The 14583-nt window shown below is 40.4% G+C and overlaps 1 protein-coding gene across 3 annotated transcripts in view; it reads right to left on the bottom strand.

Annotated features, from left to right (window-relative positions):
- Nucleotides 1–14583, bottom strand: part of DNAH11 (dynein axonemal heavy chain 11) — a 295116-nt gene that overhangs the window by 3766 nt on the left and 276767 nt on the right. For all 3 annotated transcript variants that reach the window (XM_046669559.1, XM_046669561.1, XM_046669560.1), the window contains 4 exons: nucleotides 13497–13616; nucleotides 6354–6596; nucleotides 3115–3297; nucleotides 2920–3035 (listed from right to left, as the gene is read on the bottom strand). In XM_046669559.1, coding sequence (XP_046525515.1) covers nucleotides 2920–3035; nucleotides 3115–3297; nucleotides 6354–6596; nucleotides 13497–13616 — 662 coding nt within the window. The remainder of the gene's footprint in view (nucleotides 1–2919; nucleotides 3036–3114; nucleotides 3298–6353; nucleotides 6597–13496; nucleotides 13617–14583) is intronic.

Genomic DNA, 14583 nt, shown 5'->3' with positions numbered 1-14583 from the left:
AGGAAAAGCAAGGATAGAAAAAGACTTTTTATCTCAATGTTGCCATAAGACAAACATTGCAGCCAGACAATTTGCAATAAGTTTTTAAAAAGTGAAGTGATTGCTTGTATAAACGAGATTATGGTTTAGAAGTGATCAACTAAGAAAAAGTGAAGAAATTAAGTTAGAAGATCTCAAAAGCAGAAAAAGCAATTCTAGAAATGAATGGGAAAAGTGAAGCAGGATAAGGTAGAATAATAAGGAAAGCTAAATAAGATGAAATGGAAATAATGAAATTTACTGATACAATTCTAGAAAATTCAAGTTTCCCTCAATTACAAATTTGAATCTCTATAAATCAAGGACATACCATGTTTCAAGAAAATTTGACACAGAATAATCAATACTAAGATACAATCTTAGTATAGATGGTGAAGATAGAAAATCCCCTGAACAGCCAGGAAGAAACATGGAGTCTTTTTTAATAGAGGGGAAAAACTTATGTCAGCTTCAGACACCTGCACAGCAGCATTTGATCAGAGGATAGAGTGATGGTTACAAAGTCTTCCAACAATGAATGGATTAAACTTTTTTTTTATAACCAACCAAACTGTCATTTGAGTATAAAGACAGCTGATTATATGACATGAAAAACCACCAGCAAATCCAACAAAGAGGAAAGTTAATAACCCAGGAAATAAGAGGAATCTTGAAAAAAAAGATTCTTAAGTATGTTTAAACTCCTGAGAAAGAAAGAGGATAACAGTCATAAAAACAAAAGCAGAAAATTATGAAACTAGGTCAGGTACCTCCCCCCCCAAATATAAACAATTTGGAACTGAAAATTGATTTTGGATAATAAAATTTTAGAAATTGAGGAGAGAGAGAGTAGACCAGAGACAACTGAAGATAAAATGAAGATCACCCAGAACTGATGAAATCAACCAGAATACAGCAGAGAGAGAGAGAGATGGAAAATATGAGGGTTCAGGTAGGTAAATATAATGAAGAGAACAGAGAGGGCAATATTTGGAGAAGGACTAAAAGTTTTTCAGAGGGGAAGCAACAGGTGGACTCACACATTGGTAACAGCTCACAGTACCAAGCAGGATACAGTTTTAGAAGTCCACACCTAAATACAGCAGTAAAAATAATAGAACATAAAGAGTAAAGGGAAAAGTCTTAAAAACTTCCTGCAGAGAATAGATTAGTTGTGAAGGAATGGCAAGTATATTTAAGAAGAGACTTATTAGCTATAATAAATGCCAGAAGACAATGGAGTTAGAACACTGAAGTTCTAAGAGAAAATAATAGTCTTAGAATTCTACATATAGGTAAACTTAAGAGCGAGAGTGCAATGAAGAGAAGTCAGACATGCAATACCATTTACTCCCCACCACATAAACTGAAAACCCTGCTGTATATTTTATCCTTTAGTGAAAAGTAAAGGAGCCTAGAATGAGATGCAAAAGGCAACAATGAGCAAAGAAATCGCTCTATGTGTTAAGGCAAAAATAACTATCGACTATAAACGAGACAAAAATACTGTGGTTTAAAATAAGGTTGAATTATAAGTGTGTATGTTGCAACGTAAAGTGTCTCCACTAAAACAATAGGAACTGTATGGGGATGAACATGGAATGAAGAAAACTATTAAACCAACAAGCCAGAAAAGGTGGAAATGAGAAGAAAGAGAAATTAGCACAAAATAAGACGGTGGAGGTAAGTCCAAAATTATCTTCAGAAAGTTTATGTAAATATAAATATTTTTGATTGGACATATAACATCTGATTGTGGATATTCATAGTGATAACAGAAACCTGGCGACAGGCTTAGCTCACTGCCTGCTCTGGTTAGCTGCTGCCATCTGCAGTGTTTCCACATTGTGCCTCCCACTTTGGTGTTTGCACGCATCCCACACGGCAGACACCCGGGTGGCTGGGGCCAATTCCAGTGTGCGGTCATTTGGAATTCTAATGGACTTTCCAGTTTAAGGCTCACAGTAGCATCATGGTTCATGGAAGAAAGTTTCAGGAAAGCAAAGATTTCCATACCGAAAAGTTGGGAATAGAGAGAACCTTGTGAAACTTCCTGTATTGATCACCAAGGCTAAGGAGCAGCTGGAGATAACACTGGCCCTCAGGGAGCTGTGAATTTCTGTCCCTGGCTTTGTGACACATCTCTGCAGTGACACCCACAAGTTGAAGACAGTCTGATTTACTGCATACCATACTACAAACTTTTAAAAGTTAGCTATGAGAAGGCCTTAGTAATCACTGGCTTGAAGATACGGGTATAAGATGACATGAGAGCAAACTCAAGTTGCCTTCCATGGCCGTTTAAATCATAACAACTCAATGAGGGAATTCCATTATTATCTAGATTTTTCAGAAGATCAACTGAGAAATTAGAGGTCAGGTATTTTGTCTAAGATCAAACTGCTAATAAGTAAGGGGCAGAATTTGAATTCTTGCTCTGAGCCTGACTGTTTTGGTGAGGAAAATTGGCCCTGAGCTAACATCTGTTGACAATCTTCCTCTTTTTGCTTGAGGAAGATTGTCCTTGAGCTAACAGCGATACCAATCTTATACTATTTTGTATGTGGGCTGCTGCCACAGTGTGGCTTGATGAGCAGTGTGTAGGTCTGTGCCCTGGATCTGAACCCACAAACCCCAGGCTGCCAAAGTGGAGTGCTTGAACCTAACCACTAGGCCACTGGGCTGGCCCCTGAGCCTGACTTCTAATTGATTTTTGCCTTTGAAGCAACACACTAAGGAAACTCAAATGGAACTGCTGGTGGTTGGTTTGCACCCTTACGGGTGAGTACAGTCACAAAGCACAATCTTCACAGTTCTTACGAGGCTAAATAATAATTCAGAACACTGAATCAGCACTGAGGCAGATAAAGGCCAGTGGGAGTGAGGCTGGAGTTAGCTTACCACTGGGCCAGGCCATAAGTAGATGGATAAGCCAGTTTGCTCCAAGTGTCTGGTACGATGTCATAACTCAGTGCAGACTGCTGGGCTTCCACGTCAGGAGATAACGTCAGCTCCCCCTTGCATGGAGAAAAATGGCCACATAGTGAATGTCTTCCGATGTGGTGAAGCCTGCTCTAGTCCCACTTTTAAACTTACCTTCAAACCAAGGTCCAGTTGTTGAAGTGACGCACGCATTTCCCGAAGGAGAATATTCATTCTCTCACATTCTTGGAAGCAAACAAGAACATAGGGGCTTCTATTTGAGTTTTTTTGCATTATCTCTGCCATGTTGAACTCTTCTGGAAGTTTCTCCAAAATGTCATCCAAGATATTCTTAACCTTAAATCATTAACACACACAAGAATTTAGCTCCTTTCTATATCATTTTGGGTCATGGCCACTATGTATCCTCTATTTTTATAAGTCCCAGAACATGTCATACAACTCCCAAAGATACTTGCTAATGCATTTAAAAGATGCCCACTGCTCCCAGGAGGTGGGCAGAGCAGTACTGCCAACTACCTCAGCTACCTTCTGCACTGATGTAGCCCCTTCCCTCTGCTGCTTGTTTGCAGCTTATTCACTGTTTGCGTTTAGGGCACATAAGAACTGTCATCTACTACATTTCATTTGTGTGTAAAGATTCGATCTGAGGAAGTAGAGGCTCAGCATTTGAGTATCACTTTTTTTTTTTTTTTGGTGAGGAAGATTGGCCTTGAGCTAACATCTGTGCCAATCTTCCTCTATTTTGTATGTGGTAGGCCATCACAGCATGGCTTGATGAGCAGTGTGTAGGTCCATGCCCAGGATCTGAACTCATGAACGCTGGGCCACTGAAGCGGACTGGGTGAACTTAACCGCTCCTGGTTAACTGGGTGAACTTAACTAGGCTGGCCCCTGAGTATTACTTTTTGTAGTCTGCTAATTAAAAAAAAATTTTGAAAAGTCACATGAACCAAAGACACCCTCTAAGCTTTAGCCAATTCTGGTGACTGTGATGCTGCCTTCCCAACTGACATACCATGAAATTTTGGGGGCAATTTAGGTGAACATTTTCAACTACAGGAAGCCTCTGTCTTCTATAGTTGGTGCCCTGAAGAAATGAAAGATTCATACACCTGAGACCTGAATATGGACACAGTACCCTGATGTATAATGGAGTTTTACTGTATTGGGGAAACCAACAAATACCTAAAAAGGACAAAAGATTGAAAAATATTGCTTGTCTTCAGCCTCAGGCAACTTTCCCTCTTTCCCGCATTACTGCTATCATGCTTGCAAATTGCTTGAGCACCCTGGCAGGTAGTTTGTCAATCCTAAAATCTTCAACTTATTTATAGCAACAGGAGAGAGTATGAAGCACAGTGTAGGAGAGAAGTTAGGTAAAAGAATGGCTTTCGGAATCAACTAGAATTTGGTTTCCTTCATTGACCCTTTCAAGCTGCCTGGCCTTGGCAAGTCACCTAAGCTAATCTCTGAAATGGGGATCCTCATCCTAGTCAGAGCTGTTGAGGCTTAAATGGCATATTTGTAAAGCACTTTCTTTAGTGCCTAGCATGTGGTGAGCACCCAGTAGGTGGTCAGTGCTCCCATCTGTTTGCCCGTCTGGGGTGTTGAGGCATCTTTACCTCCTTTGCTTTGCACTTTCTGGTTTAATGGCCAGCTTTCTTCTTGGAAAGATAGAACCACAAAAACTAGATGAAGACCCCATCCACCTCTCAGCTTCTGCTAACACTATAGCTTTCCCATGTGGAAGAATTGTTCGTCTTCCTTTTTAAAATCTAAAATTCATGTAGGGAAAATTTTACTATATAGGGTAAAACATGCTGCAAGAAACTCTTAAAGCTGCTAAATTACAAATAATGTCTCAAGAAATGGCCTTGTTTCAAGAAATAATTGAAAAATTTCAAGAAATCATATGCGAAGTTCCTGGGACCTCAATTAGATCTGATGTTTAGTGTGTTCCAACAACCTGAATCTTTGATTCATAATTTTGAGAGAAATAAGGCTAATTTGTTTGGGGAAAAAATAATCTATTCATGTTTTAAATTAATGAGAAACAAGATTTTAATCTAAAGGTAAAAAAAAAATTATTTGATGTCCATTTCTCCTCCCCATCATTCTAGGGCAATAAATTCCTTCAAAAGAATAATAACGCCAATCTCCCAAGACGATGTGAAAAAGATACTATAACAAAATGATGGAGCCAAAAACACATTGAGTGAAAGGCAAGCCATGTATCTGAAGAAGATATCTGCAGTACATATATCTGACAAAAGACACACATCTAGAATAAAAAGTTCTTATAGGGGCCGGGCCCATGGCCAAGTGGCTAAGTTCACGTGCTTCACTCCAGTGGCCCAGGGTTTTGCTGGTTCAGGTCCTGGGTGTGGACCTAGCACTGCCCATCACTGCTCAGGTGGCATCCCACATAGCACAACCAGAAGGACCTAAAACTAGTATATACAACTGTGTACTGGGGGGCTTTGGGGAGGAAAAAAAAAGAAGACTGGCAACAGATGTTAGTTCAGGTGCCAATCTTTAAAAAAAAAAAAAAAAATAGTTCTTATAAGTCAGTAAGAAAAAGATGGACAACCCAGTTAAAAATTGGGCGAGCAACTGGAACAGGTACTTCACATGAAAGTATATCCAAATAGCCATAAGCGTATGAAAAGATGCTCAATATTATTCCTCAGCTGAGGAATGCAAAGTTAAAACCACGATGAAATACCATTATCCCTAACAAGACCCTAAGGAACAGGGAACTCACACACTGCTGGCAGGAGGTACAACCACTTTGGAAAACTGTTCAGGAGTATTTACTGAACATTATACTAAACATTATACCCTTTGATCTAGCAATTCTGCTTCTGGGTATAGAGGAATGAGTGTTATGAGTAGATACCTGTGAGAGTTACCTTTGTCTATTGACAAAAGACTGTAAAAGAATGTTCATAGTTGTAATATTCATAATAGCAAAAAACTAGAAACTCAAATGTCCATTCCCCATAGAATAAAAAATTATATATTCGTATAATAGAATAGTAAACAAAAATGGCCCACTAGTCCATGCAATAACATGTATAAATCTCACCAATGTAATGTGGAGTCAAAGGAGCCAGACATAAAAAAGCACATACTGTATGACTCTGTATATTTGAAGTTCAAACACAGGCAAAGCTAATCTATGGTGATAGAGGTAAGGAGAGTGCTTATCTTTGGGCTGAGGTGGAGCATGACTGGTATCTTTGGTAAGGGGCATGAGTATTTTGATCCGAGTAGTAGTAATACGGGTGTAGACAAAGGTAAAATTCATTGAGTTGTACACTTAAGATTAGTGTACTTCACTATATTTATGTTATACCTCAATAGAAAAGAAAAGAAAGACCCTCTACCTTGTCTTCTGTGGACTGCCCCAGCTCCTCACTGCTGAGCGCATTCCTGGGCTGCATCTCCAGCAGAGTTCTGAAGAGGGTGTTGGACATCACTGTCAGGAATTCTGTTTCAGCGTTTGGGTGGAGGCCATACAGTGCTGGGCTTTCTGGAGGGAGCATGTCCTCTATGTACTGGTGGTAGCCTGAATAATCTAGATTGGGTGGAGCTGCAAATCCTGGTGCCAGCATGAGTTCATCTTCGATCTTCAACACAGAGGAAAAGTGGGTTATTCCAAATCCAAGTGGACATCAATCTCCACTTCCTAAACACTTTGAGAACACTCGGGTAAGAAAGTCCCAGCACGATGCTGGATAGGTGGCAAACTCTCTCCAATGTTTCATGACCCTTCTGTAGTCTGTCATTCTGCTCTGTGTATGGCACCAGCCTGACCTCTGGGGAGGTCTAAGGAACACACATGACTCTTATCACACATGACTCTTCTCTCTAAGAAGATTGACTTTGCAGTTTGTTTGAGGCAGCATGATACATGCACATAAAGGGAATAAACAGGTGTTGAGCCGTTTTGTATTGCTGTGTTGCTCAACTCAAGATTCAGACCCCGGGGCAGTTGCTGGCACATACTGGTGCTCAATACATAGTTGCCTAATGAATGCAAGGCTGCAGTAATCAGGCATTTATCATGCCCATCCACTTCATTCAGGCTGGGGAAGAGGGCAGACATTCCACATAGAGGAATGTTCTTAACAAAGGCAATGAGAACAGCAATACCAAAACTTCTAAATATTAGAATGTAGTTCTTCAAAATGTAACAAAAGAATTTATGGGCCTGAGTCTCTGACCAGCCATAAAGAGAGTCAATCGAGTGCTTATAATTTTCTAGTTAACACAGTATAATCCCAGATTTTTTCTCTGTTCTTTAGTTCCCAGGGGCCCATTACATCTCTGTTTTTACTTTCCCAATCTCTCTTGCTGTAAATTCTGTCTATATGCACTGAAATGTACAAGGGGATGCTATTTTTTTCAACTATCACCTCATGTAACTATTTTATGCCTAGATTTTCTAAATCATTTTCTGAAAATGGGGTTTGTCTCTATAATTGTGTATGTTATGCCATCTTGTCCCCTCATTGTCACCTGGAGACAAAGTCAATATTCATTAATTCATTCAGTAATATGTACTGATCACCTAGTACACCCCAACAAGCATTGGAACTATGAAAGATACATATGACCTAGGTCTTAAAAAACTCACAGTCTAATAGGGACAAAATAAGAGTGATTTTCTACATAATCTTGTCATCTGTGAGTAACAGCGGTTTGTTCCTTCCTTCCCAAACCTGTGATCCCAGATTGCCTAGAGAGAGCCCGTGTCCTTGGAGACGAGAGCAGTTGCTCTCTGAATTCTAACAGGCATTTCAAATATTCGAGTCAGCATTTCTACTTTTATTTTGCACCGGGAGCATTTTCGAATTATCCCATCTTTCATATTGCCAGAAACAGAAATCTTGACCCAGAAAATATGAGAAGGAGCCGCTTAGACTATCACCACCAATATTCATTAGCTTGGTTTGTTTTATTCATCTATTCACGTTTGCTATCATCCCATATTTATATATCAGAACAGTCAAATTTTAAACTTCACCTGACTCAGGGTGACCAAAATAAAACTGTGAAGGAGATTTAAGCTCACCATTATTAGTCCATGGTAGATAAATTAGCCAAAATAAAAATATGGGCACAAAATATAAATAATAAAACCAAAAGTTAGAATAAACATATCTAAATCAAACTTTATTCCCTACAAACAAGGACTTGGTCTTCCCTGTTAGTGCTCACTAGATAGTTGAAAGAAATTTTAAAGCCACAGTTAAACTGTCCTTCAATAAAGATAAAAAGTTAAAAATAGAGTTTCAAGCAAAGAAACTAACCCCATAGTGGAACCACCTGGAACTGTTAAAGTGCTATGGGGACTGGACATATGAGCGCATACTCCTAATGCTAGTGGGAGTGCAAATGATCCTTGCTTTCTGGAAAGACAGTTAGGCAGTCTGTTTACAAATACGTGAAGCATGCCTTCTGTATGTCAGGCAATGAATGAAACAAAGGAAAACTGCAAACTCAAAGGAGAGGGCTTGAGGTTTACAGCCAGACAGACCTGGTGCAGTTCCCATCCCTGAATGGTTTGGTGGCCTTACAAAAATGGCAGTGTATCTGAGTTTCAATCTCACCGGTAGAATGCGGCTCACATTAGCAACCTAATGATTGTGGCTGTGAGAATTTAATGACAAGGTGTGCAAAGAGATAGGCACACAGCAGGCTTTTATAAAGGTTAGTTTTGGTCTTCCCTGTGCCCTAGGAGCAGACATGATTATTTCAAGCATGTCTTGATTTTCTGGAAGGGAAAACAAAACTTGAGAAATGTCCCATAAATTCCTACTATGATGTCAAACAAGGAAAGTTTGTAAAGCAAGGCTTGGGTCATACAGACACTTGTGTCCTTTAAGAAAACTGAAGATTTCAGTGTATTCAAGGAGTTCCGTAAATCCTGATTCTCAATTCAGGCCATCTCCCTTCCCACTCAAGGGCTTTTATGAAAAGCTGCTTGCGGACGAGGCCCTAGCCATAGAGCTCTCTGCATGGTGGCCACCTGTCTTGCCTTTAGGGCAGGGCTGTTTGAGAAGGTGGTTGTCATGCTTCAAAGAATCAGTAGTTCTAAACAGACATGTCTCCAAGGAAGATACACAAATGGCCAATAAGCACAGGAGAAAGTGCTCAACATCATTAGCCTCCAGGGAAATGCAAATCAAAACCACAGTGTGATACCACTTCACACCCACCAGGATGGCTAAAATCAAACATACAGACAACAGTGTTGGCGAGGATGTTGGGAGAATAGAGCCCTCATACATTGCTGGTGGGAATATAAAATGGTGCAGCCACTTTGGAAAACAGTTTAGTGGTTCCTTAAAACATTAAACATAGAGTTACCAAATTCCCCAACAATTTCACTCCAAGGTATACACTCAAAAGAAATGGAGATATATGTCCACACAAACAGTTCTACATGAATGTTCATAGCAACATTATTTACAATAGCCAAAAGGTGGAAACAACCCAATATCCATCAATGGATGAATGGATAAAGAAGATGCAGTATATCCATACAATGGAATATTACTTGGCCATAAATAAAGTACTGACACAGGCTGTAACATGGATGAACCTTGAAAACATTATACTAAGTGAAAGAAGTCAGACACAAAAGGCCACATATTGTATGGTTCCATTCATATGAAATGTCCAGAACAGGCAAATCTATAGAGACATAAAGTAGATCAGTGGTTTCCTGGGGCTGGGGACTGGTGACGCTGAGGGGGAGAGGATAGTGAGTGACTGCTAATGGGTACAGGGCTGCTTTTGGGGGTGTTGAAGATGTTCTAAAGTAGATTGTGGTGATGGCTGCACAACTGTGAATATACTAAAAACCTATGGAGTGTCCAATTTAAATTGGTAAATTTTATTGAGATAATTCACATCATAAAACTATTAAAAAAAAGAATCAGTGGAATTGTACTCAAGGAGAATGAGCCTCCACATCATGAAAAATTCAAGGATTTGAAGTCATATTTGTGGAAATCAGTGCGAGGCACAATGATTAGAAACTGGGAAAGCCAGCGTTCTGCCACTCTGGTGACCCTATGGGATTATTGTCCTTTTTACATTTTCCTTTCTGGTATTTAATAAAAGATTCACCTTCTCTGCTGCTTCTCCAGCTAGTCTTGGTTATGACAAGAAGCTCCCAGATCATTGTGAGTCTAAAGAAGTGACTTTGCCCTTGGCCTTTGGAGTAAAACAATGCCATGGCCCCAAAGGGTGGTGAGGAATTTTCAGAAATTACTCAAAGTTGAATTACATTATCATGGTGTCTTTAGAGCTTAAAGGTACATTAGTGATTTTTATAGACAATACCTTCATTTTACAAATGAATAAACTGAGGCACAGGGAAGCCCTGTGCAAAGCTGGACAGCAAATTAGTGGCAGAACCAGAACTAGAGCTCTAGTCTCCTAGACTGTCCAGTGTTGTTCTCATGCCACCCTCCATGCACAGTACAGACACGGGTCAGTGTTTTGGTGACCTGTGCTCCAATTACTACAAACAGATGAGCATTCCAACTAATGCAGCATGCTGCGGAGAAAGACTGTGGTCTGTGGAGTCTGATTGTGAGTTCAAATCCTGATTTTTCTACTCACCAGTCATTTGACCTCTCTGAGCCTGGGTTCCTTTTTTGATTACATGGGATAATAATACCTACTCTGCGGGGCTGGCCCCGTGGCCGAGTGGTTAAGTTCGCGCGCTCCGCTGCAGGCGGCCCAGTGTTTCGTCGGTTCGAACCCTGGGCGCGGACATGGCACTGCTCGTCAGACCACGCTGAGGCAGCGTCCCACATGCCACAACTAGAAGAACCCACAACGAAGAATACACAACTATGTACCGGGGGGCTTTGGGGAGAAAAAGGAAAAAATAAAATCTTTAAAAAAAAAAAAAAAATAATAATACCTACTCTGCAGGATTGTAGTGAGGAGAAGAAATAAGACACATGAACTGTATAGTACTGACCCCTGGCAGAGAGCAAGTATTTAATAAATGGTTTCCATTGTTATCATCACAGATTAAATAAAAAAAAGTACAGTCAAGTATGAAATATATATTATGAAAATTTATACTGCATAATAATAAAATATCCCCCTTTTATTAAGCATTTTGTTCTAACACTGTATAAATGCTCAAACCTGACAATAAACCCATGAGTTGGGCCATTCTTGTTTTGTAGATGATGAAACTGAGGCTCAGGTTCAGGGATGTGTCTAAAATCACCGCAAATACAAGGAAGAATTGAATTCGAACCCAAATTGTTTTTTTTTTTTTTTCCACTTCAAAGCCCAGCCTCTTAATTATTATTCTATACCACAAAAATAGTTTTAATATATGACAACCTTCAGGTAACCTGATACCTTATTTTCCAAAAGTAATTTCCTGTCTGTCCTGTTGAGCACTGCTAGGTAGGCACCTTACGTGAGAGAATGTTTCTTCTGTAACTTTGGCCAGAGACCCTCTATGGCACATTGCTTCCAAGAACCCTCTCTGAGTGCATCCCCACTTATCCAAGAAATTCAGCCATCCTTCTAACAGGACGACATCACTAAAAGCATTCCGGTTCCTTTGATAAAAGCAGTGGAACTTTAAAGCCCACACCATTAATGAGTTGCTTGTTGCTCATGTGCCTATGCAACTGAAGATACCAATTTCCAAATAAGGTAACCAATATGAGAAGTGGCAAAAAGATGTGTCCTGCAGATGCTGACGTGTTAGATCAAGTTCCTAATAATATAAACAGCATGAGCAGGAAAACATTTGTATGAGAACAAAATAACTGGAATTTTGCAGCCTCTGGCCCCAAGTCAGTAAGTGCTTTAACTTCCTCTGGTGAGTTGAAAAGGTAGCATTGTGCAGTGAGGATGCAAGATGGCAAATGAAGCATTCCAACCCTGAAAACCTCACCAGATCTGCATGGAAGAGCGGATACCTAAATTTCCAAAGGGCTAACACACACCAGTGATGCCCGTCACGTTTCATCACCTATATTTATTTTACAATTATTTGGATGTTACAATTATTGGGAGTTCAGACTTGTGAAGGTTAATGGACTGTCTCGTTTGGCAACAGTAATTCTCTCCTTATCCTCAGGCCAGAACCAGAGAGGGAGCATCAGCATGAGCTTCTCGCTCTGCCCCTTAACCTCCACCATCATTGGGAAGAATCAGCCTCTGTAAAGGTCGCTGTTTAGCTTTCCCATCTCCATGGTAACCTACTTCCAGACCTCTTCTGAGGAGTGAATTCCAATTGTGTTAAATTGAAAGTGTCTTTCTGACCTGTGAAATGCTGCTTATTAGAACTAGGAAAGAGCAGGAGACTCACAATCAAAAGATACACTTAAATGACAGTCACATGACAGGACAGTATTTTTTCCTGCATTGTCCCCAAATTGTTTAACTTTATTAAAAGTAGTAAAAAATAACCTGTCCCCAATTTTCTATATCAGACTACAATACATCATGTTTTCTAATACATGATTGTATTATTTCTCAAAATGGACTTGAGGAAGGTGATCAAAACTATGTAATGCTTTTAGGAGATGAAGTTCTCAGAGAAATTATAAACAGGAGATTGCTCAGACCATTTAAAAAAATACAGCACTGCTCAGGTGTCTTGCCCACCAGCTGGAGTAGAGATAGCATGGTATAGGGTGCCCTGGGTTTCCAAGAAATAATCAGGCAATGGCCATGAACCTGAACACCTTTAAAGAGAGAGAGAGAGCACAAGAGAAGTGTGGCCCCCACCTTCAGCTACTTCAATGTGGAAAACAAGAACTGAGTTCTTTTGCCAGAAAACACAGCCCTGGTCACAAACCATGTGGGTGTGTGGTCTACGCAGACCTAGTGTTGGCAAGATGAGAAATGGGCAGAGAGCATCTGGGCTCTTTAAACCCCAGTACCAGGGTGCTCTTCCTCTTCCTCACAGAACGAAGAGCTGGGTTCGCACCACATTTTTCTTGAGCACATATTTAGTCAGGAGTTACTGATCAAAATTTACAATACTCCATGGCTTCTTTGACAGGAAAAAAACTATGGATTTCATTTATTTCAGAGCCCTTGAATTGAAGTCGATACACCCATCTTCTAGCTAGAGCTCTTGCCCAGGATAACTGAGTGATGGGGCCAAATCACCGTGCCTCAGTCTCTCTGTCTATAAAATGGGGTAACACTGTTAGTTCTGCATATCTCACTGGGTTATTCCAAAGATCCAGTGAGTCAGTGCATATGGGAGTGCTTCACGTGGGCATACTCTACATGCACAGAAATCACCTGTGTGGTCTTGTTAAAACGTAGATTCTGATTCTGTAAGTCTGAGATGGGGCCCAAGAATGCATTTCTAACAAATTTCCAAACTCTTGAAGGTGGGCCAGAATACACTCACAGAAGGCCAAGAATCCTCAATAAAATTCAAGAATTATTTATATAGTGAAATTAGTTTAAAAAATTATTAGGATTTTCTCCTCCATGAAATGGATTAAATGTCTTACCAGAGATGGATTCATGAATTCTTCTAAATATACCCGACACAGTTTGCGATCCCAATCATCTGTGATGTGGCCCCCATACATGATCTCGCCAAAGAGATAACGGAGGTCCTCCCATGGGACCTGGGGGGAAAAATCACACCGATGTTCACTCCTGGGCCCAGGGCATCTGCCTCAGAGCAGTCAACCAGCAGCACATGCCTCTTTACAAGCCCCTCTAACACAACATGTCCCCAAAACCCCAACAAAAGGAGCATTTGAAAGAGGTTCAGAAAGTGTGTAGGCTTCTGCATAAATTTCTTTCGTTTTTTTGTTTTTTGAGGAAGATTAGCCCTGAGCTAACTACTGCCAACCCTCTTTTTGCTGAGGAAGACTGGCCCTGAGCTAACATCCGTGCCCATCTTCCTCTACTTTATACACGGGATGCCTACCATAGCATGGCTTTTGCCAAGCAGTGCCATGTCCGCACCTGGGATCTGAACCAGCGAACCCTGGGCTGCCGAGAAGTGGAATGTGTGAACTTAACTGCTGTGCCACCGGGCCAACCCCAGAATTTCTTGAGAGAATTCTTTTCAGGGTGTTTTACTACATTCAGTGAAAATTCACTAACAGTAAGCTTTTTATGCAGATTTTAAAGCCAATGATTATTTCCTAGAACATGTATGCAAGGAAAGTATACACATTCAAAACCACATCCAGAAATCATGAGAGGCCTTTGAGGTATGACATGTTTTTATGGTAGGATTTTTATCAGGTTTTATGATCTGATTCAGGAAAAAAAGAAAACCCCATACAATTGAATTTGGGGTGTATTTAGAATTTTATTACCTTCTCAAAGTCCAGGCAAACCAATCTCCTCGCCACAGACTGGTTTGAGGGTTCAGTTTCTGGCATGACTGGCCTACCTGACTCTTCTAAGGGTTGTGACTCATGACTGTACCGTGTTTGATTCAAGAAATCACTGGATCTCCTCTTTATCTGGCTTAGCAGGGTTGAAGCCTATCTTTGCTACCCTTTAGCTTCCTCTGGGTTTGCAAAACATGCCAGTTTGTGATGAAGCCTTTCTAGACAGGAACCTTTATACCCTCGG

The sequence above is a fragment of the Equus quagga genome, chromosome 8 (genome assembly GCF_021613505.1).
Source record: "Equus quagga isolate Etosha38 chromosome 8, UCLA_HA_Equagga_1.0, whole genome shotgun sequence".
Lineage (NCBI taxonomy): Eukaryota > Metazoa > Chordata > Mammalia > Perissodactyla > Equidae > Equus > Equus quagga.
The sequence above is the reverse complement of the archived record's forward strand: the minus strand, read 5'-3'. Positions and strand labels throughout refer to the sequence as shown.